Source organism: Crassostrea angulata, chromosome 5 (assembly GCF_025612915.1).
Source record: "Crassostrea angulata isolate pt1a10 chromosome 5, ASM2561291v2, whole genome shotgun sequence".
Taxonomy (NCBI): Eukaryota; Metazoa; Mollusca; class Bivalvia; order Ostreida; family Ostreidae; genus Magallana; species Magallana angulata.
Genome location: NC_069115.1, coordinates 38,502,770 through 38,526,274, shown reverse-complemented (window position 1 = coordinate 38,526,274; position 23,505 = coordinate 38,502,770). Strand labels below are relative to the sequence as shown.

The 23,505-nt window shown below is 34.0% G+C and overlaps 2 protein-coding genes and 1 pseudogene across 2 annotated transcripts; 2 read left to right on the top strand and 1 right to left on the bottom strand.

The window, feature by feature from the left end:
• The first annotated feature begins 298 nt into the window (after positions 1-298).
• Positions 299-2,589, top strand: LOC128185686 (toll-like receptor 6; annotated as a pseudogene).
• A 10,923-nt stretch (positions 2,590-13,512) lies between these two features.
• LOC128185905 (toll-like receptor 4) lies at positions 13,513-17,059 on the top strand. The gene is made up of 2 exons (XM_052855611.1): positions 13,513-13,601; positions 14,195-17,059. Exons 1-2 carry the CDS (start codon positions 13,562-13,564, stop codon positions 16,636-16,638), a joined length of 2,484 nt encoding a protein of 827 aa, XP_052711571.1. The 5' UTR covers positions 13,513-13,561; the 3' UTR covers positions 16,639-17,059.
• Positions 17,060-18,586: 1,527 nt separating this feature from the next.
• Positions 18,587-22,750, bottom strand: LOC128185406 (uncharacterized). The gene is made up of 4 exons (XM_052855006.1): positions 22,600-22,750; positions 21,130-21,228; positions 19,385-19,576; positions 18,587-19,133 (listed from the first exon to the last, which is right to left on the bottom strand). Exons 1-4 carry the CDS (start codon positions 22,748-22,750, stop codon positions 18,901-18,903), a joined length of 675 nt encoding a protein of 224 aa, XP_052710966.1. The 3' UTR covers positions 18,587-18,900.
• Between the last annotated feature and the right edge of the window lie 755 nt (positions 22,751-23,505).

Sequence of the window (23,505 nt, the reverse complement as noted above, 5' to 3'; positions counted from 1 at the left end):
TCGAAATAAATTTTGGCGGCAAGTGCAGTATTTATGCAGCATTAAGATCACTCAAATGTTTACAATATCGTGAAATACAAAAAATAAATATAAGTGAAAATGTTCAAGTTTTGGAATCAGACATAGTTAATATAAGCGATAAGAGCTTTAAATACCTTTTTAATATTTGTGTGAGTGAGCTCATATTAAATAGCGACGCAATTATCTATCTTCATATACATCTTTATAGAACTACATTATGGAATTGTCTAAATAAATTAAGTCTTATGTCTAATAGAGATTATCTATCTTCATATACATCTTTATAGAACTACATTATGGAATTGTCAAAATAAATTAAGTCTTAGGTCTAATAGAGTCCAGTATGTTGCTATGGAGACAGTATTTGCTTTATTGACTTTGCCACGTCTGCTTGAAATAAACGCTTGTTGCAATTCCCGGCCACCTGACACAGAATTATTTAACATCCACAGTCAACAAAGATATCAGAATATTTCTATTAACATTAATCTGCCAAAAAGTCTTATAGTTTTTGACTATTCTTACAATTACATCCACAATCAGCATTATATAAGATGGTATTTATTTGTAACGCTTATAGGGGAAAATTTGCGCATACTGAATCTTCAAAAAACTAATTTTCCTCTACAGTATGAACATATCTTTAATTTTCCGTCCTTAAGAATTCTTGATTTATCTGAAAATAACTTTACAAATATTCACCCGAATATATTTCAAAGAGTGAGAAATCTTCGCCAGTTATCCGCAGGAAATGTTCACTTGGACCTGACTAACATTTTGATTGCCGAAGGTTTGTTTAAAAATCTCAAATGTTTGACAAAACTTGATCTATCTCGAAATGGCTTAGCCTTTTTACCGCAGTCTCTACTAAAAGACCAAAAACAATCTTTAACAGAAATTAATCTAGATCATAATATGTTTTCTTCCATCTACGATTCCTTAATCCAGTTGGAGAATTTGAACAATCTCTATCTTCGATACAACTTGATATCAAAGATTTCGGAGAAGGACCAAAGGCATTTTGAATCATTGAACAATCTGTCAATCTATAATGAAGGAAATCCAATTTCTTGTGCATGCTTAAACATCCAGTCTTTGAAATGGATGACAGATCACCAAAATTCGTTTCCAGATCTTGGCAACGTTCTATGTTTGGAAAACAACCACCATGTTGGTCATTTATTCAACGATGAAATATGGCGGAAATTCGAACTAGACTGCCAGTCAAAAGAATGGCTCATATTTTCTATCGTATTGCTGTTTTTGACAATATTAGCATTCACAAGTATTGTTGCTATCAAAAACTACCGTGTCCATCTAGAATATGTAATTCTTAGACTGAAAAAACAATGGAAAGGTATACCTTTACGAAAAAGTGCAGAGGAGTTTTTGTTTGATGTGTATGTATCTTACAGTGAATCGGACTAAGTATGGGTCAGAGATAAACTTTGTCCAAAACTAGAGGATTTAAACGTAAAGTCATGGATAACAGATATGAATTCCACTCCAGGCCGCTGGGTATTAGAAGGAATTGTGAATCGTATTAACGAATGCAGGAAAGTAATGTTTGTTGTAAGTGAAAGTTTTTTGGACATGGAGTGGTCTTCATATGCCGTTAAAACAGCCATCACCCATGCTTTCCATAATCAACGACAGGGGTTTATTGTGGTTTTGATAAAAGATGGAGTTGCTCTTGAAAAGCTCCCAGATGAACTGAAAAACATATGGTGGTGCATTGAACACTTTAGATGGTCAGAAGAGGAAAGTAACGAAGTTATACTCAAGAAACTGACTAAAGCACTTCAATCCGATTTAACTTTTTGAGTGTATATGGTTCGAACAAACATATATCACTTTTGGCTATATATTTATGAAAGAATTTTAATTGTGCTTCATGTAAATTTTGATGTTTAAATGGATGTATAAATATAGAATTTATTATGCTTCTGGAGAAAAAAAAACAATCTTCGAAATACTAAGTATATAATTACGACATAATTTGTTCTCGATTAAACATCATATTATTTATGTTAAGACGACTAGGTGACCGTGGCCTTTTAAAGACTACATGTGTATTGGTCTCCGTGAGAAAAAGAGTTTTGTATAAAGATATAGGCAAATACACAAATTTTAAAGCTAAGACGTATGGAACTTTTCTTTACTAAGTAATAGTTTATTGTTTAAAAAATCATATCTACATGTACAATTTTGTAGGAGATCTGATGGGTAATTAGTTAGACATTCAGACTACAGCCTGGCCTCCAGAACAGGACAATTTTAAAGGAAAGCCCGTCTAATTTGTTTTTCGTCTCAAATAAAAATTACGTCAAAACCACGTCCAGTGATAATGGAACGATCCCTAAAATACATCATGTAGTTTAAACTTTTATATTTACATTTTTCAGTGTCCTTGCCTGTGATAACACTACGCATCGCTTTTGTACTATACAGTTCAATAAATTCAAATGACGTATAATCGGGGCGCAAGCAGTGTTTGCTTATCTATATCCAATTATTAAGTCGTGCAATTGCTGAATATCATATTAATAAAAAATAAGAATTAATTGATTTTAGTACAAAAACTTATTATGACTGACGTCTTAATGCAATAATACACTGTATTCTTGTTGGTAATGTGAAACATAAGTTGTAAAACATATTTACAAGTAGAAAAATAAGAAGTTCTACTTAATTCATACACTAATCTGTTTTGAGGGATGAGGAATTTATTTTAGCCTACAGCAAGCCTGTTTTTCTTTGTTTTTTCGAACTTTCTGATTACTTTAGCATTGTTTTTTTTATATAAGCAATATTCACAAAGTATGTCCCGTATTGTATGTCACAGGACAGGATAGATTCAATGTTGCACAAATGAAATGAAAAACTGAACAACGAGTCATACAAAATTCATCAACTAAAAAGGCTTGTCTTACATTAAAGTAAAACGTTGTTCAACATATACACACTTCTAAAGAGAATATAAGTCAAAAACCTGTATAAGCCCTCTTTCTTATCGTATTGTACCTGCTCAGTCTCTCTCTCTCTCTCTCTCTCTCTCTCTCTCTCTCTCTCTCTCTCTCTCTCTCTCTCTCTCTCTCTCTCTCTTACCCTACTCGTTCTCACCCCTCACACCATTATATCTCACCCCATTCATCCAACACATCTCACATTCAAACCAATCACCCCAATCACTCTCCATTTTACTCGACCCTCTCACTTCCCTATCCCTTCTGCCACACTCTCTCACAACACACTCTTAAATCACACACTCTCTTCCTCACACCACATACCATCCCAACTTTCTCTCTCTCCCCACACTCTCTCTATACCCACTCTTTCCGTCTCTTTCGCCTCTCTCTCTCTCTCTCTTCCCCTATTCCTTCTTCCTCTCTCTCGCCCTATTTTCTCACTTTCCACTATTTCTCAGTCACTGCACTCACCCTTTTCAATCTCCCTCTTACCCCACTCTCTCAACTATTCCCCCACTATCTCTCAATATCTCTTTTCCATACACTTTCACGTCATACCTCACTTACCCCCTCTCTCTCTCTCTTTCCACTTTCTCTCATACGACTTTATGTCTTTCTCACAGAAATTTTCTCAACCCAATCTTTCACTCTCAGTCTCTCTCACTCAAGCTATCTCTCTCACTCCTGTTCTCTCTTTCTCCCCAACTTTGTCTCTCATTCCCACTCTCTCACCCAACAACCTCTTACTCTCTCTCTTCTATTTCACTTCGTTCCCATTCTTTTACCCCACGCTCTCTCTACAACTCCAACCCGATTCTCTCTTACTACAACTTCATCTCTCTCCCTCCCAATCTCTTATATCCACTCTCTCCTTTATCATAGTCTCTCTATCCCACTCTCTCTTTACTCTCACTTTTATTTAACCCACTCACTCGCGCATTTTATCTTTCCCCACTCACTATCTCCCCCTCCCACATTTTCACTTCCACTTTGTCTCCCATTCCCCACCACTCTCTTATTCCCATTCTCTCACCCCTAGCACTCTCTCTTCCCACGCTTTTAAACCCACTTACCCCACACTTTCTCACTCCGACTCGCAATATCTCTTGTTCCATCTATCCCCAATCCTCTCACTCCCACTCTTACACTCACCCCCCCTCTCTCCCCACACTCGTACCTACACACTATCTCTTTCTCATCCCTCTTTCTCCCACTCCAGCTCTGTCATTCCCACTCTCTCTCCCCAACGTAACCTCACCCCAACTCTCTCTAGCTCATTCTCCCACCCTCTCTTACTCTCACTCTCCTTTACTCCCACTCTCTTTATCACTACTTTGTTACTTCTACCAACGCACTTTCTCACTCCACGCTTTTCTTCCACTACCAGCCTACTCTATCTTCCACTCACTTTCCCTCTATTCCCAATATCTCTCACTCCCACACTCATTCACATCCTCTGTCTCACCCCACGCGCCGTCTCACCCCACGGTCTCTCTCTCTCACCCTCTAACTCCAACTCTGTTAATCCCATTCTCTTAGCTTATGTTCTCACCCCACTCTAACTTCACTTTCTCATTCCCACCCCACGCACTTCCTCACCACACGCTCTTTTCTCCCACTCTTTCACCACTCTTTCTCACTTCCAATTTCTCACTCCTACTCTACGCACTCACTCAAATCACGTTCTCTTTCTCTCTCCCACTTCTTCTCACTCCCAGTCTCTTTCACTCCCAATCTATCTCTCTTCACAGTCTCTTCTAACTTCCTCTTTCTCACTCCCTCTAAACGCACTTTCTCACCACACGCTCTTTTTCCCCCCACTCCCACTCTTTGACTCCCCCCTCTCTCTCTCTCTCTCTTTGACACCTCTCTCTCTCTCTCTCTCTCTCTCTCTCTCTCTCTCTCTCTCTTCAACTTTCTCACTTCCACCACACGCATGCTCTCACCTTAGACTCTTTTCTCGACTATTCTCATTCTAGGTCCCTTTCACTCTTCCTCTATCTCTCTTCCTACTCTCTTTATCACTTCCCCTTTCCCTTTTCCACTCCACCTCTCTTTCTTACACTCTCCTTTACCCCATGGACTCTCTCACCCCGCACTTTCTTTTTCCTGCTCTGTCACTCCAAGTCCCTCTTAATTCCATTCGCTCTCACTTTCATTTTCTCTCCAACTCTTTTACCCCATTGTCTCCTTTTCACTCTCTCTTACTCCCACTCCCACCCTACTTTCTCATTCACACTCTCTCTCATTCCTATTTTTCTTTCCCACATTTTTTTTCACTCTAGCTCTCTCTTCCATTCTTACCCCGCTCTCTCTAGCTACCACTTTCATCCCCTTTCGCTCTCACTTACCACTTTCTCTCTTCCACTCTCTCATCCCATTCTCATTCCCACTTTCTCTCACTCCAACTCTCTCTTTCTCCCACTCGCTTTTACTCCCACTTTTTTCTCTTATCCACTGATTTCCACTCTAACTCAATTCTCTCTCTATCCCACTCTCGCTCTACTTTCTCTCTTTCACTCTCTTTTCTCACTCTTTCTCTTTCACTCTCTTTCTCTTACTATATCTTTTACACCCACTCTCTCACTCTAACTCTCTCACTCCCACTCTCTCACACACAGAAAATGTGAGAGTGGGATGAGCAAATGAGTGGAATGCTTCACCAGATTACTCTCTCACTGCACTCTACCTTATACTCGCTCTCTTTCTCACTCACTTTCTCTATTAAAGATAATAACAAACCAAAGAACTTTATCAATATAGCTTCAAGAGTAATAATAGTAATAATTATAAGGTATGTCTTAAGAAAACTTTCATTAGATAGAGTACAGTCTTTTGGGCAAACTTTGGATTATTCTTTATGCTCCATTGTTACTCTGTCAGTATATGCGGGATTGCTTATGCGCACAAAATGACCATGGTAATGGTCAGTTTTTGATTTGCCCGAATTTCTCTTCTACAGCGACCGTATGCTTTTTTCCAGGATTGAAACGCACAGACAAATGTCTTATTTGCACTTGCGTTTCGAATCTTATGAACTAACTTCTCAATGATAAATTCTTTGAGCGTGTTATTCTGCACCACAGGTTCTGACGTCTTGTTCTACTAAAAAAATTGCAATTGTAATAAATATAAATAATAGCTAGACTCTTGTTGCTTTGGGTCGAAAACGTGAAGACGGTTGGTCTCATTCTCTGTCACTTCTTTTTTTTTTTATCTTCGCACAAATAAATATATTATAATCTTTTATATGAAATATTATATTTCAAGACAGTAACCATGTATTTTTTTTTATATATATATTCGAACGGAAATATTTATAATGTTAATTTTACAAGATTTTTCAACCATGAAAAATCGTGATTTTTCAACCATGAAAAATCGTGACAAATAAACCTGTTAAAGATTAAAATGTCGATCAATACGAATCTTGTTATTGTTGTAGTTAAAGAAAATTATCTAACTATGAAAAGAATATTTTTAACTCATCGCGTGTCTGCATCTGAGAGTGATTATGTGAATAATAGAAAAATGTTCGTTTCAAAAAGGAAGTGCAGACAGATAGCATCAGATGGAACGGGGTGTCTCCCTGATACTCCTCCCTCAATTTTCTCCTATAGTTTAAATATCGAGGAAGAGAATGCATTAAATCAATTTGATCAGAACTCTACAAACGGCATGGTATGCGCTGATTCATAATTTGTTCGGGGATGGAGTGGTAAGTAGGTGGGTGTGGCTATCCGAGAGATGTTTTTGTTTGCATGGGTTTAAGACCTATTTTTGGTAATTTTAGTTATTGGTGGTTGATCTTAAATATTACTGGATTAGCATGAGGAGTTTTAAAGATAATTAGTTTGTCCAAAGAATAATCAAATTAAATAAAACGGACCTAAATACTGACAATTGAACATATTGCAACTGATTTGTGATCGAATTTGGAATAACATGCAAATGACGATGTGATATACGCACCCTCCAAGTTAATTGGTAAAATAAAATCGGAATGATGTCTTAATTTTCATGTACCTAATCTTTGAAATACATTGTATGTACTCATATAGATTACCTTTTCTTACCCAAGAATAAAACAAAATCCTGATCCCTTCCATCTACAGTTAATGAATGACTCTCGTTTAAATAATTTAAGCTTCATGCACATTAAATATATGTAATTGTATGTCTTTTTTACAAGGACAGAAAACTATTTTTTAAAATAATTGTTGAAGTCAGCACCAGCAATGTCATATGAACCCAACACATCTTTTTTTTCCGCAGAAATATAATATAACATTGTCCACAGTTTTAAAACAAATTATGTTTTCTTGATTGCTATTTTGCTATTGACATTTAAAACATACCCAACTTAGGTACCAGTTGCGTTTGGAAGTACATTTTCTACATGTTTTTTGTGCATTCAATTTCAATCAGTAGCGGTATACCATGGGTTATTGATTATCAAGCATAAACCATCAATTTTAAAAGCGGAAGGGAAAAGGGTTCAGGAAAGGGAAAAAACTGAATTTTGTCATGTATACACATATCCTAACAAAAACGAAATCTAATCTCGGCAATGTTCAAAATCCTAATACGAGGAGGGGGGCAGTTCTTTAAAATTCATTTTATATCCAAATTCATTCAAGAGAAAAAGTTTAAATCTGTTTCGTACAAAAAGTGGGTGGGTGGGTTGGGACTGACCTCTGTCCCTCTCCCCATCCCTACCGAATGCTGCAAAATGCACATTTATTAAATCACGAATCGTTCGGTTTTGTTTTGTTTTATTTCGATTTCGTTTCGCACTTTACATGTGCCCCGAATTTCATTGACCTCTAGTATATATTGTTTAATCAATAGTTATATTGTGTCTTATATTTATATAGGGCAATCAAAGTTAAAAAAACTTGTACCCAACCCCAGTTGTAAACTATTACAATAAGAATATGTTCAAATGAAATCAACTAATGCTACGTGTCTGAAAATAACTAATTAAAGAAAGGTAACTTACACTTTCGTTGACAGGAGATGCAACGGTGCTTTCATTCAATCACTCAGATTTACCAGCTGCGTTTAGTCCTTGTCAGTTTCAGCACAGGCAATGAAAGAATAAATCATTACGTGTTATCTAAATAAAAGAAGCTTTGTTATAATAACGCTAAAAAACGAATTCAGGTGATGGCGAATGATCCGAATATTCACCCCCCGGCCACCCCACTCTGGGGAAAATCCAAACCTATGACTTTCACAGAGTAAAGTTACAAGTTGCTCACTAGAAATAAGTAATTGCAGGTTTTATATAGTTGTATTACTATCAAATCTGTTTGATAGATTAAGCCTTTGATTGTTTAAAGTTGTTAAACACAAAAATAAATTGCCAAACGGCATTAACCACACATGTAAAAGCAAGCATATAGTGCATACGTTTGTTAACTTCTACGTATCTTTTGCTTTGGATTTAAAAGTAAGACAAATTTCCTGGCGGGAATCTATTCATGTAGACCATGCATGGTTTATGTGTGTCCGCTGCTCTCGAAGACTGCTTTGTCCTTGCTACTGGTCACGTGGGCAGTGAGGTAGAAAGTGCAGCGAGCGATTGCAATGTACACACTTGTTGGGCAATCAACCATTGGGGGTCCGAGGTATATGTATGTTTTTCATTGGGGGGGGATCCGAGAGCAATTTTCAATAGTTCTTCTGTATGGATTGGTGATTTTATAAATTTTTAATAATAAAACGTAACTGTAGTTCAGATGTCAATGACATCAAACGCCAAAGAAATATTGAACCCAGGGTTCAAAATATAATGGCAGTGAAACATTGCACCCCTCCTATTTCAAATACCATCCTTTGATGTGTAATTCCCGTCACGGCTGCTAAATTTTGACTGTTCTCTGATTTCCAAATCCCATCGGATAAGTGGTTCATATCATAGGTGCAAACTATATTCCCTCTAGTTTTTCTTTCTAATTGGAAAGAGATATTGTAGCCGCGAAATATCAAATCCCACCCATATATTCATTATGCCTCCTGTCAGTTTGTCTCTCTACATATTCAATATTCATTTATTTTCGCCGTTGCATGGCGTCTTAGCTATAAGCGATCCGACTGCGACAAATGAAGAAGTCGCTGCATTGTAACGACGTTAAAGGACACTCTACTGTATGTACCTTGGCGCTTAAAGATGCGGCAGGATCGCCAAGAGGACGCAGCCCCGGTGTGACAGGGAGTTGAACACTTTTTAGTATATATGAAATTACCGGCCGCTTCCTGGTTACTTGACGGTCGGTAATTTTGATCCTAAAACGTGACTTTAAATTAAAGAAGAATTTCTAAGGCAAAAACTATGAGACCGGAAATTTATTCTATTAACAACACCTTATCAATTCACTACGAGACCCTTTGTGATTGCACACGTAGCCGTTCGCATTTAGGTTTTCTCTTCAAGATATCTCATAACATATTGTAAGTGCATACCTTTTTTAAATTTCTTATTAATACTAACTTGCTTTATATTCTAATGAAATATTACTTATAAACGGAGTTCAATTTTCATAAATGGTTTTAAAAAATTAAATTAAACATTAAATTAGAATTTTTAAGGTGTTAACAAAAAAGTAATCTTCTTGATATGTTTTACATTTGATCAGCAGGCCAGGGCATTGTTATACATAACATTTCTATTTACATGATAAAAAGATTAACAATACAGATAGTACAAGTGATGCAAACTTTACTTATCGACTATGCATTCATTCAATCTATTTTTATTTTCTCCCATGGGGGATTGCATATGAAAATGATATTTTTAAGATACAAATCTTAAATAGAGCACAAGAGTAAAAATGTTAAAAGAAATTATAGTTACTGTAATATGAAATATAAATTAAATATAGATACTTATATACATTGCATTTGAACAAGAGGGAGACGATTTCCATCAATGAAAATAATTTATCAGATTTTTCAGGGTTTATTTACTGTGAAAGTTACACATATTTTTTCGTATTTGCTAGCATCGTAAAGTTTATTGAATGAACTACAAGTGTCTGTTGTACCATGCTGCCGCGTCCCCCCAGGAAACGAAGGTTGAGGATGAGCAAGCTGCGCTCGCTGTGATTAAAAAATGTGATTAATGATTAATGATTCCGAAGCGATGAAAACTCTACTTTTCGGCTTTGCAAATTTGTTGTTTGGTCGACAAGTTTTTTATTCATCGTAACCGGATTGTTTGAAATTAAAAGCTAAGTTAATTGTCAGCAAAAGTTATTTAAATCATAAAATAAACAAAACAGAGAACCAGAATAAAAATTTATGCATAGATATTTGTTTATACATTTTTTTTTTATTTACGTAGATAAAGGGGCCTATTTGAGACTTATACATGTAACGACATTCATAGCAAATAAATGAAAAAAAAAATGTTCATTAGTTTTGTGGTTCCTATGTAAAGAATTTTGCATCTGCAAACAAATCAATATTTAAAGCAATATAGTTTAATTCCCCGTTTAAGTGGGCTCGATGGCCGTGGGCATTTTTAGACTGTCTTGATCTCCTTTAACAGGAGAGTTCTATATTAAAATATAGGAAAGAACAACAAATTAAAAATTAAGAAATATCAAATTTTTCTTTACAAATTAATAGTCAATAGCTCAGCAAATCACATCTTAAGATTTTAGGTAGAATGTTGGATAATTTGTTGATCATCCAGCCTCCCAAAGTTTTAGTTTGAATGAAGTCTATAATGTCTTTGCCTAAAAAATCGGGTGTAAGAATTCCAACAGTCTGGTATGTTTGTGTTTTATTTCAATGCAGTCTTTTAGTAATGTTTCAGTCTGAATTAATTACTGATTATTGTAATCAATTTTAATTTACTAGGCATCAAACATTCAAAGTATCCGGTACTCTGTTATTGTTTGCTACCTAATTTTAGACGACGTGTCCTTCGGTTTATTGTTAATATTAATTATTAGAACTTCCCGATTCATTTTCTTTCATGTAGCACCGCTATTTTTTTTTTATCTGCATGGCTAAACATAATTAATTTTTACGCACACCGAAACTAAAAATAATTCACTCTGGGAATTTTCCGTTTTTCAAATTCATGAATATTTTATTTCCTGTTAATTGTTTGCATTCAAGTTTTGTAAGGGCATATTTTTTACAGAAACCTTGCAAGATTATCAGATTTCTACATCCTTCTCTTTGAAATAAGCCCATTACATTAAAATATAATTTGTCTATGTACTTTTCTTTTTTGGTAAAATCCCCTTATTTTTACAAAGGGCATAATTTTATAATACATGTATTAGAAAAAAAATCGTGAATAAAAAGTATCAATTTTAATAGTCAATGAATTAAAATGAACATATTTTGATGTATTAAACATGTATAAATGTGTCAGAATCAAGTTCGGACAACAAGGTCTTCTAATAGTCCGGTCGCTTATCTTGATTTCATCTGTTAAAGTTACTTGAAGATGTTGAATTAATGCATGATATACTATTTCGAACATCCACCAAAGGCAACTTGACCAATGCATGTTTTACATGAAATGAGGTTTACTCTAAAATTATGTAGAAGGAACCGCAGTGTGAATTAAATTTAGTCATTTTGGTTGATTCATACTAAATTCAGTGTGGCTGAACCTGAAAAAAAAAAAATCAACCCCCTAAAAAAAAATCCAGGATACAAAAATTTTAGATTTTAGATATAAACAAAACAAAATACCCCCCCCCTAAAAAAAAACCCAAAAAACAAAAAAACAAAAACAAACAAAAAACAAAACAAAAACAAAAAAGTGATCAAGACTTTTTTAGATGTTTTCTCCAAACCTTGGCGAATTGATAGAAAAACTAGCAAAGAGTTTGATTGAAACAATGATATTTCACGACAAACTCTTTTTTCATAACATGATTTAAATGATATTGTATCTATAAGAAAGATTTTGCAGAAAAGTGGGATTATTCCTTAACGTGAAAAGGACTTTTAAATCTGCGTAACGCTAGCGTTTGAACACTGAATCTAAATATAGACACATTACGTGGACGATTATATTTGTTCCGCATCAAGGCAAAACACATATTACGCACATTTCTATCGAACACGGCAACCACTATTTCATTTTTACAGATATAGTTTGGAAGATGGCCATATATTCTGTATTTTGATGTTAACACAAAACAATTTGATTTCTACTGTCCAGTATGTTTAAAATATTTTTTGGAACTACGTAAATAAATTTGATTCTGGGATATTCGAAAACGTCGGGGTTGTAATTATAATCATTACATATTTCTATAATATATTATACACGCCTAGTCTAGGTAAAAATGTGGAACAAATCTATCCGTACATATTTTCAACTACTTATTGCTTTATCACCGATTCTGACTATATATTTTGCATATTTTTTTTTTTAAAAATTTAATGGCCTGTTCATGTATCTTTGAAACCGACATACCTGGTAATTTCCTACGAAATCAACTTAATTTTTTCATTGATGAGTAAATTGTTTTGAAATCCCTTGATAAAAAGAAAATGTTTGTAATTCAAGTGTATTAAACGTTAAGGAAGCGTAATATTGGCACATTTGCACATCACATTTTTTTTACTTTCTTATATACTACGTTGCATTTTCTAATGTAAAATTAACAGATTAAAGTGTAAATTTTACACTATATAAAGTGCTGCAGATTAAAGTGTAGAAAATAAAAAAAAAGTGAAGTGCAAATGTGGCACTATTACGCTGCCGTAAAACAGCGACTTAAACCAGAAAGTAATGTTGAAAACATGCAAAATAGTATATTGACAAGCGTTTAAATAACTTTATTCAAACATTTCCAAAATTATCGATATATATTTATTTACCTTTTTATGCAATTTTAAAAATATATTTGTAAAAAATTCCAGCCGTTTCGGAATTCCAACCCCCCCAAAAAATTCAGTCTCGGTCAGTATTTATTCTAACGTAACAACTAGACTACTCTAGATATGCTTTATGTCGAGGAAATTTTACAGGCGCACTTTATTGCCCCCCCCCCCCAGTTAGTTTTTTTTTTAAATATATGCCTATTGATATGCCTCTTTGGAACCAAAATAGGAAATGACAGTTTTCAAGAAATTATTCTGACTCTTAATATCGTCTTCAAGTTAGTTTTATTTTAAGGAGGCAGTTTATCACGATAATGAGAATTCCATTTTTAAAAAGCGTGAAATCTGCCACATTTGTCTGTGTAACTATTTAAAAAAATATTTAAAGGTCTTATGAAAGTAGGTACAAATTTTTCATGATAAAATTATATACTGCTCTATATATTACGTTGCATGTAAAAATATATTTACATCGAATTCTGTAACTTCGACTTTTCCATGCATTTCATCTGCTACGCCTTAAGTGGAAAATAACACAGATTTGCAACACCTTCTTTATTCTTTAAATGTAAGAAACTTATGACGTCGTCGTAGTGTAATATTAATAATTTATAAATAAAATTAATATACATTGTATTCAGTTTAGATGTTTGAGATTTTTTTTTTACATTATGTTGTAGACAATTCGAAGTTATCAAATTAAAACTATGAGGAACATACAACGATGGGTTTCTATACTTTTGATCAGTAAGTATGCAACTTAAGCTTATTTAGAGACTAAAAATTACATTTACATTTTTATTATAATTTAATTGTGTGTTAAGTTGTTACGTTGATAGAGTGCACATTGGTAGTTGGTATTGATGTAATATAATGTAATTATGTAATGATATGATAATGTATTGATATAATGTAATGATGAATTGGTGTAATCAACCAACATAGACACTTCATTATATCGCAATGTTTCCCCCTTAAAGTTTTGTCTTAAGATTGACTTGATTTGTGATTTTTCTTTTTGAAAGTTGATTTGTTCACACATTATGTAATCAAATGCAAGATAGCTCCATCTTCATCTGCTATGCCAGGAAACTGTGTTTGAGTTTTCATTAGAACTGATCTACATAGAACAATACCATACCATTGGATTTACATGTATGATAATAAAATATGATGAGTGTCACACTTTATATGAGGCCTCATTTTAATATATGTGTATAAGAATGTATTTTACTAGTGAATTTTAAAAGATTTAAATTCACAGCAGTAAATAACACCTTTAGTATTTAGAGATATTTCCATAGCTGCATATTAAGTTAAAGTTTTTTTTGCTTTCACAGATAGCATAGTTGTGGTCATGACACAGATGTGTACAATTTCCCACTATGCTGATGATTGTGGAAATAAAGGATTGCTGTGGAACTGTAGTGGCTTAAACATCTCCAAATTACCAACAGAGCTACCTCCCGAGTTGGAAAATAACAACGTCACGTTGGATTTGTCCTTTAACCAGATTAGCTCGTTGACAGAAGATATATTTCAACATATTGCACGTTACTCAAAAGTCACTGCAATCATCCTAAAATACAACAGTATAACAGAAATTGCATATCTGGCCTTCCAAAAACTGACGAGCTTATGCAGTTTGGATCTTTCTTATGCACATCTTGAAAGAAAAGAAATAGATTCCGAAGCATTTTCTAATCTTGACAAACTTCAGGTTCTTCAAATCCACGGGAATGACTTCCAATATTCTGGCTATCCTGGCATATCACTTTCCAAAATCCATTCACTAGAATATTTAAAAATTGACATTTTCCATAACTTTTCATTTACAAAGCCCTTTGAAAATTTAACAAAATTATCCCAATTAGAATTTCATGTTCTCAACGCTTTCAAATTAACCAATGCTTCATTTCAGGGCCTTATGTACTCTCCAATTCACAATCTAACAATGAATTTTAGCAGTTTTGTCGATTGTGACGTACCAGAGGATCTTTTCTGCTCTTTTCCATACCTAGATAACGAAATCGAAATTTATTTCGGTGGCGACTGCGATGTGTATGCAGCACTTAAGTCCTTAAAATGTTTACAGAATCAAACAATTATACAAAAACTGGATTTGCGGCAAAACAAGAAAGCTATTGTAACTGATCCCATCATTTTAAACGAAAAATCCGCCAAGTATCTTGTCAATATCTGCGTGAGGGTGCTACTTTTGGGAAGCTGTCATATTGGATATTTTAAAGTAAATTTACACGGAACAACGCTATGGAAATGCTTAGATTCTTTAGATATTGACAGTAATAACATGATATATGTTAGTTTTGCAACAGTTTCCGCAATTTTCTCAATGCCAAAACTTAAAAAATTTAATGCGTGCTGCAATAACAATAAAAACCTTATGTTAGGAAATAGCTCACACCGTGTGCTAGGAAATGATTACTTCTCTGTTAATATAACTTTACCAAAGAATTTAGAAGTATTAGACTGTTCTGGAAATTACGTTCACAATGCTCTAAGATGGACAACAAATTTATCATTAATAGGTGAAAAATTGCAAAAGTTGGATCTGCAACACACAAATTTTCCTCTTAACTTTAAAGGAACATTTAACCTTCCGTCATTGAGTTTTCTTAATTTATCTGAAAATACATTTAAATATATTCACCCTGATATATTCCAAAATGTTAGAAATCTTCGGATATTGAAGGCGGTAGATATCGGTGTAGGGCACATCTCTGAAAATCTGTTTAAAAATCTCAGACACCTGGTGTCACTCGATTTTTCTCAAAACAGTTTAAGAAGTTTACCACGCTCTCTTTTAAAAGATCAGAGGGAATCTTTATTAGAAATTATACTGGACCGTAACATGTTCACTGCCCTTCCAGATGTTTTGATAAAACATGAAAAGGTGCAGATGCTGTCTATCCGGTACAACTTAATATCAAAGTTTTCTAAGAGAGACCAAAGCCTATTTAAATCAACAAAAAATCTATCATTTCTTTTAGAGGGTAATCCGATTTCCTGTTCATGTGTGAATATCCAGTCTTTGAGATGGATGAAAGATCACCAAAATTCAATTTTAGATCTCTCAACAGTTCAATGCGCGGAGAGTAAAGATCCTATTTATCAATTGTTTCACGACCAAGTTTGGGTGAAATTTGAACTAGGTTGCCAGGCAACCGACTGGCTAATTTTTTCACTCGGACTACTGGTGTTCACAGTGTTGACTCTCATTTCCATAGCCGCCATTAAGAAATACCGAGTTCATTTGGAATATGTTATTCTAAGAATAAAAAACAGATTAAAAGGTATGCCATTGCGAATCAGTGAAGGTGATGTGTTTTTGTACGATGTCTACGTTTCATACGATGAAGTGGACTACCCGTGGATCCTTGGGGAATTGTATCCAAAATTAGAAAGACTTGGCGTAACGGCATGGTTGACAGATAAAGACTCCATCCCAGGAAGACCGAGGTCTGAGGAAATAGTCAGCTGTGTCACCGAAAGCAGGAAAGTGATGTTTGTGGTCAGCGAAAGTTTTACGGATAAAGGATGGTTTTCATATGCTGTGCAGATGGCCATTACGCATGCATTTCATAATCAACGTCAGGGATCCATCGTCGTTTTAATCAAAGATGACGTCCCTTTAGAAAGGCTCCCAGACGAAATGAAAAACATATGGTGGTGTATTGAACATATCAGATGGCCAAAGAACGATGGTACATGTAGCGACGAAATGATACTATCAGAATTATCTAACATCATGAAACCGAAATAAACATACAGTTACTTACATCTTTTTTCTCTCTGACGAAATTGATAATTGTATATAGCTACATGCGCGGATCTAGAAAGGGGTCCGGGAGGGGGGGGGGGTTGGACCCCCTACTCTGGAAAATTCAAATTTCTTAAATTCACATAGTAAAGTTACCAAAAATATGCCTCGCTACCCCCATCCCCACCCCCGGCCAACACAATTACATGTACCCCTCGGAACCCCCAGCCCAGCCCACGGGAAAATTTTCTGGATCGGCGCATGATCTAGTATATTTGTAAAACACTAATGTCTTTCTTTCCTTATCTGAACATTTTAATATCGATTAACCCAGGATAGTGGTCGTGAACATTTCATAGTATCACAGTGTATGATATTTACGTTTTTTCTATATTTCTCATTGCGTAAAATATAATTGTTTTAATTAGAAGAATTAAACTTTTTGAATTTGTCTATATATATTTTTTTCTTTGGCAAATCAAATTTGTCCATCAATCCTTGCCTTAAACAATCAAGAAGAGACGTTTTGTATTTGGATTGTTCGTTATCTGCGATAGTGAGCTCTTTACTCCGGGAGGCTGAAATAGTCAACAGATTAACCATTTACCAAGATTTGCCTTCTATATATGATATTCTGGGCCTCAAACTATCTTTAAGTTATGAAAAAATTCCAATATTTTTAACTTTAAAATTTGATCATTTTCCTTTATTTTTATACAGAACTCTTCATCTAAAGGAGGTAAATATAACCCCAAAAATAACCAAGATCATCCATCCCTCTTAATTAAGGTGGCTGAAGAGTCAACAAATGACCAGTCAGATCGACCTTAATAATTTAGCAGTTTGTCGGTTCCAAGGCACCATTTCCAAAACTTTTTACTATATACCGGTTTTTCAATATTCATAAAACCTTTGTGCCCAAACTACACTTGTATGTGCATTTGCTTAATGAAAAACGTCTAAGAAATTTATATCTAAAGACCCCTCTTTTGCTTCAGGTTTCAGTACAAATAAAACTAAAATGGGAATTTTGCACTGCAACCGACTTGAAAGTACCCGGATGATAATGTTGAAAAATTGTAATAAATAATGTAATGTAATGAATAAAAGATGTCAAATTTTCCCATTATAAATCACCTTAAGAAAGGACGAGATCGCATAACATTTGTCTGCATCTTCGTTTCATATAAAAGATGAAAGAAAATCTATCATGATTTTGATAGCTTTGAAGCGAGAGTCATTAAAGTTGGCACTTCCTGATAAGTGTCCATTGTTTAATGTGTTTTTTATTGTGATGATTGCCATATTATCAATGATTTCATAGACCTAATAAAAATAATTTTCGGTCTAGTTTGTAACCATCTGATTCAAATGATTAAAAATGAATAAAATAGGTAGGTTTTAGTAACACAAACGATATGCATATTGTCATGTTGTAAATTTTGAATTTACCTGGTGGCAGTAAATACAAAACTTAGCAATAAAAAATAACACATATTGTAAATACAGCTCTATGGTATGGGGAAGGCGAAGTGGAGTTCTTTTTTCATATTAGCGCACTGAAGTTCATTTTTCTCCTTTCACATGTAGATAGATGTTGATAAAATACATTGACCAAGCGAAAGAGAAAAATGTACCGTATTGCGCTCATGTAATTTAGGGGCTTTTGAATATAGTTGAGCAGAGGTAGAAGTCTACGGAGATTGTATGTGAACAGTGTGTCCCTACCACAAATAGTGATATTTTTGTCTTGGTCATAGAATGTATTCTATGAGGTATTTTATATTAAAGATTAAGAACGGTCATGCAAAATGAAACAAAAATTCTGACATTATTATCATTTTTTAAAAATTATCATGAGTAGCATTTCACACCATTTCTGTAAATTTCCGAAATGTTATAGAAACGGGAAATTTGGACACACTTTAAAAACTGTTATCCGCAGTCCCACGATCATTGGTCTGGCGTGAAGCTTAGAACAGATAACAATCAGGCCATGCCAGAAAATTGAAGAAAACTAAAACATTTTAGATGATGTTTTATCATTTACAACTACTGTCAAGATTATGATATAGGTTATGAATTTCAAGAAATGTTCAAAACCATTTTTTTCATAATGACAAATAACGACAGACCAAATTTATTTTTTCTTGGAATCATAAATTATAAGCATTCTGAAACATCATTATTCTATGCCTTAGTAATTAATGGATCATAGATATAAAAATAAGGTATCAATCTATGTAGTGTCTATTCCTTAAAATATCAAACTTCACAAAAAAAAAATCGCTCGAGATTACTGAGTGGAATTGCGACTAGATCAAAACCAGCATCTACAGCAAAAACCAGTCTCGTGTAACTAGGGTTATTTTCATTTCTGATTCCCGTCGGTGGTGTGTAAGGTAGGGGACTCCCATCTTCGATTATCCATGGAGACGAGCCAGTAGTTCTTTTTCCTTGCACGAAAATGCCGTCTGCCATTACAATGTTATATGACGCTGCCAAAAAAATGTAACAAAATAGATTAAAAAAATTCAGGATTTGAAAAATATGAAACAAAAGTGATATAATATATGGATGGATGGATGGATGGTCGGATGGGTGATCAGTTGATCATAGATAGATAGATGGATAGACAGATAGATAGAGAAATAGATAGATAGATACAATGTTGTCAATTGGTGCCCGAGTTATGAGTCATCAGAATTTCATTTATTAAAAAGCTTTCAACCAAGAGCTGATGACATACCAATCAGTCTTCGAAGTTCTTCCACTTCCTCGTCCGAGTTCAGCAATAGCAGTTGCCCGCCTTCGTTTGCACAGAATTGACTTGCAGCTTCTGCATTGATGGGTGAGGGGATAACCACGTAACGTAAGCACCCAAAATAACGGTTATATGTGTATCCAGGGAGGGGACATGCAGATACTGCAGGTATTATAACTGCAAAAAAGAAAAGAAAAAAAACCAAAAAACCCCCAAAAAACAAAAACAGAAAAACCCCCCAAACTAGATTGATGACATTTGACTCTGTATCACTATGTATACATTTCAAAATCTGATCAGTGTCTTGCACAATATATGTGTAACGGAATATAAAGTTTTTTCGTCTAATACATTTAAATGAAAACTAATTAAATAAGATTTCTTGATATTTATTTTTAATATTTAAAAAAAGCATTAAGATGCCTCTTGTGTACTTTTTTTCTGTTTTTAAGAGGAAAACGATTTATGGAGTGAGTCTTGCAGGAATTATTGATAATATGACCAAATTCTGGAATAAAAATATAAAACTCGGATACATATAGGGAAACTATTAGTGTGCATTTTAGAATATTATATGCTCTACGCATTGTGTGACTGTATAAAGGAATGTATATAGGGAAACTATTAGTATGCATTTAAGATTATTATATGCTTTACGCATTGTGTAACTGTATAAAGGAATGCATATAGGGAAACTATTAGTATGCATTTAAGATTATTATATGCTCTACGCATTGTGTAACTGTATAAAGGAATGTATATTTGTATATTATACATTCCTTTTAAGAGGGTTGGATGGTCTTAGCCAATTTTAGACATCACTTATCTCCTTGGTATAAAGAGCTTCGTACTAAGATGTGGGAAAATAGTAAAAAACTGCAAACGGTAGCATTGTCTAGCCACCTTACTAAAAGTTACCTTTTGATAATGATCTAATTAAATTCATAACAATATAAACATTTATAAATGTTCATTTTCAATAAATATCAAATATTTGGTAAAACCAAGAGAGATAACTTTGCATTTTGGGTTAAAATAGCTCATTTCATAATAGAAACTAACGGAAAATGGAATTTTTTGATAAGAAAATCTCTCCCCCTCCTCCCCACTACCCGTGAAACAAAAGTTCTTTTTAAGGGATTTATATATGGTCAATTCTTTTTAAGGGGGTTTATATATGTTTATTTAGCATATTCATACCAAAGGGTGTGTTGTCTCAAGGGGGAGGGGGGTGTACATATGTAATAAATAAATAATGATAAACAAAATCCGATTTCAATGAAGATATTTTAGATCCGCCGTAAGCAAATCTTTCGTTTTTAAAAAAAGTGATTATTTGACTAAAATTTTATTTTGATATAAATGAAATTAGGAACTGTAAATAATTTTTCGTAAATTTCGAATATTTGGACATAAAATGTAGGCGGGAAACGGGCGTTAGCGTTTGCAGTTCTTCTGGAGCTTATATTTTTATAAGGCGGCCCGATGGTCAACATATCAGTCATCAGATCCACCAAACACTTTCAGATATTATTTGTTTACCTATAAACTATTATTTAGAAGAGAAATAATCCATAAATTTTACATTTTGACTTTGAGGTATTTTACTATATTTTTTAATTAGAGCTCTTTTTTGAAACAAGATCAATACAGTCTAAAAATGGCCGAAAAAAGGTAGATCTGATGGGAAATTAGTCGACCACGCAGCATTATTATAGTAATAACTGTACCTTTTGTTGACGTTGTTAACGTTGAACGAGGAATAACAGAATAAAGGATCAAAGCTGTCAATAGCGCCAATTCTTCTACAGTAAGGAGGTAACTCCCAGCTTTAAATGTAACAGAAATAAATAAACGTCATGAGAGATTATTTGGAATCAATGAATAAAAATCATAGTACAAGAATACCGCCCCGTGCACAAAATCCCTGATTGAAAAAAATAATACATATATAATTCATACGTGAGAGACGTCAACAAAAATAAAATCACTAAAAGAATGAAATTAATTACATTAATTTTCCAATGCTGTCGTTTCCTGAAAACGACCACTCTTTTTATAAGGGACAAGGTCATTCCATGGGTAAGCGTTAAAGTTACACTGATGCCCAGGGGGCTTTTGTCGTGCCTGCCATCGTCAATTAGACCTGGTCATTACTTCTGAGAGTTGATCGATGTCTGTTATCGAACAACTCTCAACGTTAACGGATTACGAAAATCAAAATAATGCACGCCAAAGAGCGCCGTGTAATTATGGACGTCCGTGTGTCGACGTATTTTAAAAAAGTTTTGGTTCTGCTATAATCATATATTTACAAGGAGGCTGGGTGGTCAAACAAATTAACCACCATGTCTTTTTTGAGCTTTGACATACGATACATGTAGGTTTGTCCATGATTTAACACTAAGTAAAGAAAAAATAGAAATATTTTAGCTTAACAATGCGTGCATTTTCCTACATCTATATACAGAGCTCTTTTTCATAAGAAGTTAAATATAGCCTAAAATGGCAACAACCATCTAGCCTTCTTGAATTATTAGTTATTATTAGGTCAAATCCCTCTATCTTTATTACTTGCTTATTGACCATGCAAGTAGTGTCTTCCTAAAAAATGTTCACCCCCCCCCCAAAAAAACCCCCAGGAGTAACTCTTTTCTTTTCATTATGATTCAATTATAAATCATCAGCATCTTTCATGCACAAAAATCGATAGATTTTCAAATTTTGACACAGGCATATTGTGGGTTCACACATGCGCACATCCTGGTTATAATACCTTGTTAGGTATTATTAGGCGGATTTTGTTATTACTGTGGTTTCATTAATATTCAAGGGTATCAATTTTCGTGAATAAAGTGAAAATTACAGTTTCAAGGATATGTAAATTCGTGGCCAACGACCCCATCAATACAAAATGTTAATAGAAATTGCATTTCAATGAACATCTAATTTCGTGGATCAACTTAAAAACGAAATCCACGACAATTGGTATTCAACGAATATTGATGAAACCACAGTATTGAAACGTATCTATAAGAAGGTAAACAATAATTAGGAAATTAACAAAATTAACCTTTGGATAGAATTTAGATTGGTGAAAACGGTTTTATTTGTTTACTCTTTCCTTTAATCGGATAAGTCTGCTCCAATTTCCAAAAAAGAAAAAAGAAAAGAAAAAAGACGCTTGTTGACATACTTACAAAGAGACGCGGCGAAAGCAGAACCTGTTATTAAACTACTCAGCGCGATGAACTGGTTGGAGGTCAAGGCATATGTGGTCATCACTATATTTGATCCCAAAATGACCAGAATAAAATATTTCATCACGTCTTTCATTGTTGTATTGGCCATATCTGCAAATGATTTAAATTTCAAGAGCCGCTACGATAAATATCTTAAAGAAAAGTGAAATCTATTTATTGAATTAGATTGATCAATAGTTAAATAAAAGTAAAAACCATCAATTAAATCAGACTGTGACAAAATCTCAACAATTCGAATTTTAAAAATGAAAATATTCATTACTGTTTTTTTTTTTTAAACTTTCTATAAAGACAGACTTGAAAATAAGACTATACTAGTACTAGACTATTAGATAACTAGATATATTTAAAATGAAAAATAAAAAATAAAAAAATAGATAAATACACCCCTCCCTCATAAAAATGGCCAATGTTTGTAATCATGTACAAGTGAGCAATTAAATTCATATGCCAGTGGACATGTAGTTTTTAAGCGTTGAACTTAACTTTTTTCAAAGCAGTTAAGCAATTTCTGTGTCCGGCGATTTGCCACTATGTTTTATCTCTAAAAAAATATCCGCTATCAAATAGTCCATGTCATTAATTGTTAGATTTTCTAAATTGTTTGCCAATTCTACAATACGCCATTTCCAATTCATATAATACGAATTCCTAAAGAAAGCGGTTTAATAGAATTATTAAGAATTTTATACAATGCATTGCCGCTGACGAGAGTTTATAAATAATTTAAAATGACACAATGGCGCGAAAGTGATTATAGCATAATTCTTCTTACTCATATATGAAGACAAGGTATATGTTCATGAGTATTAAATTAACTATAAAGGGGTACATGTATATGTT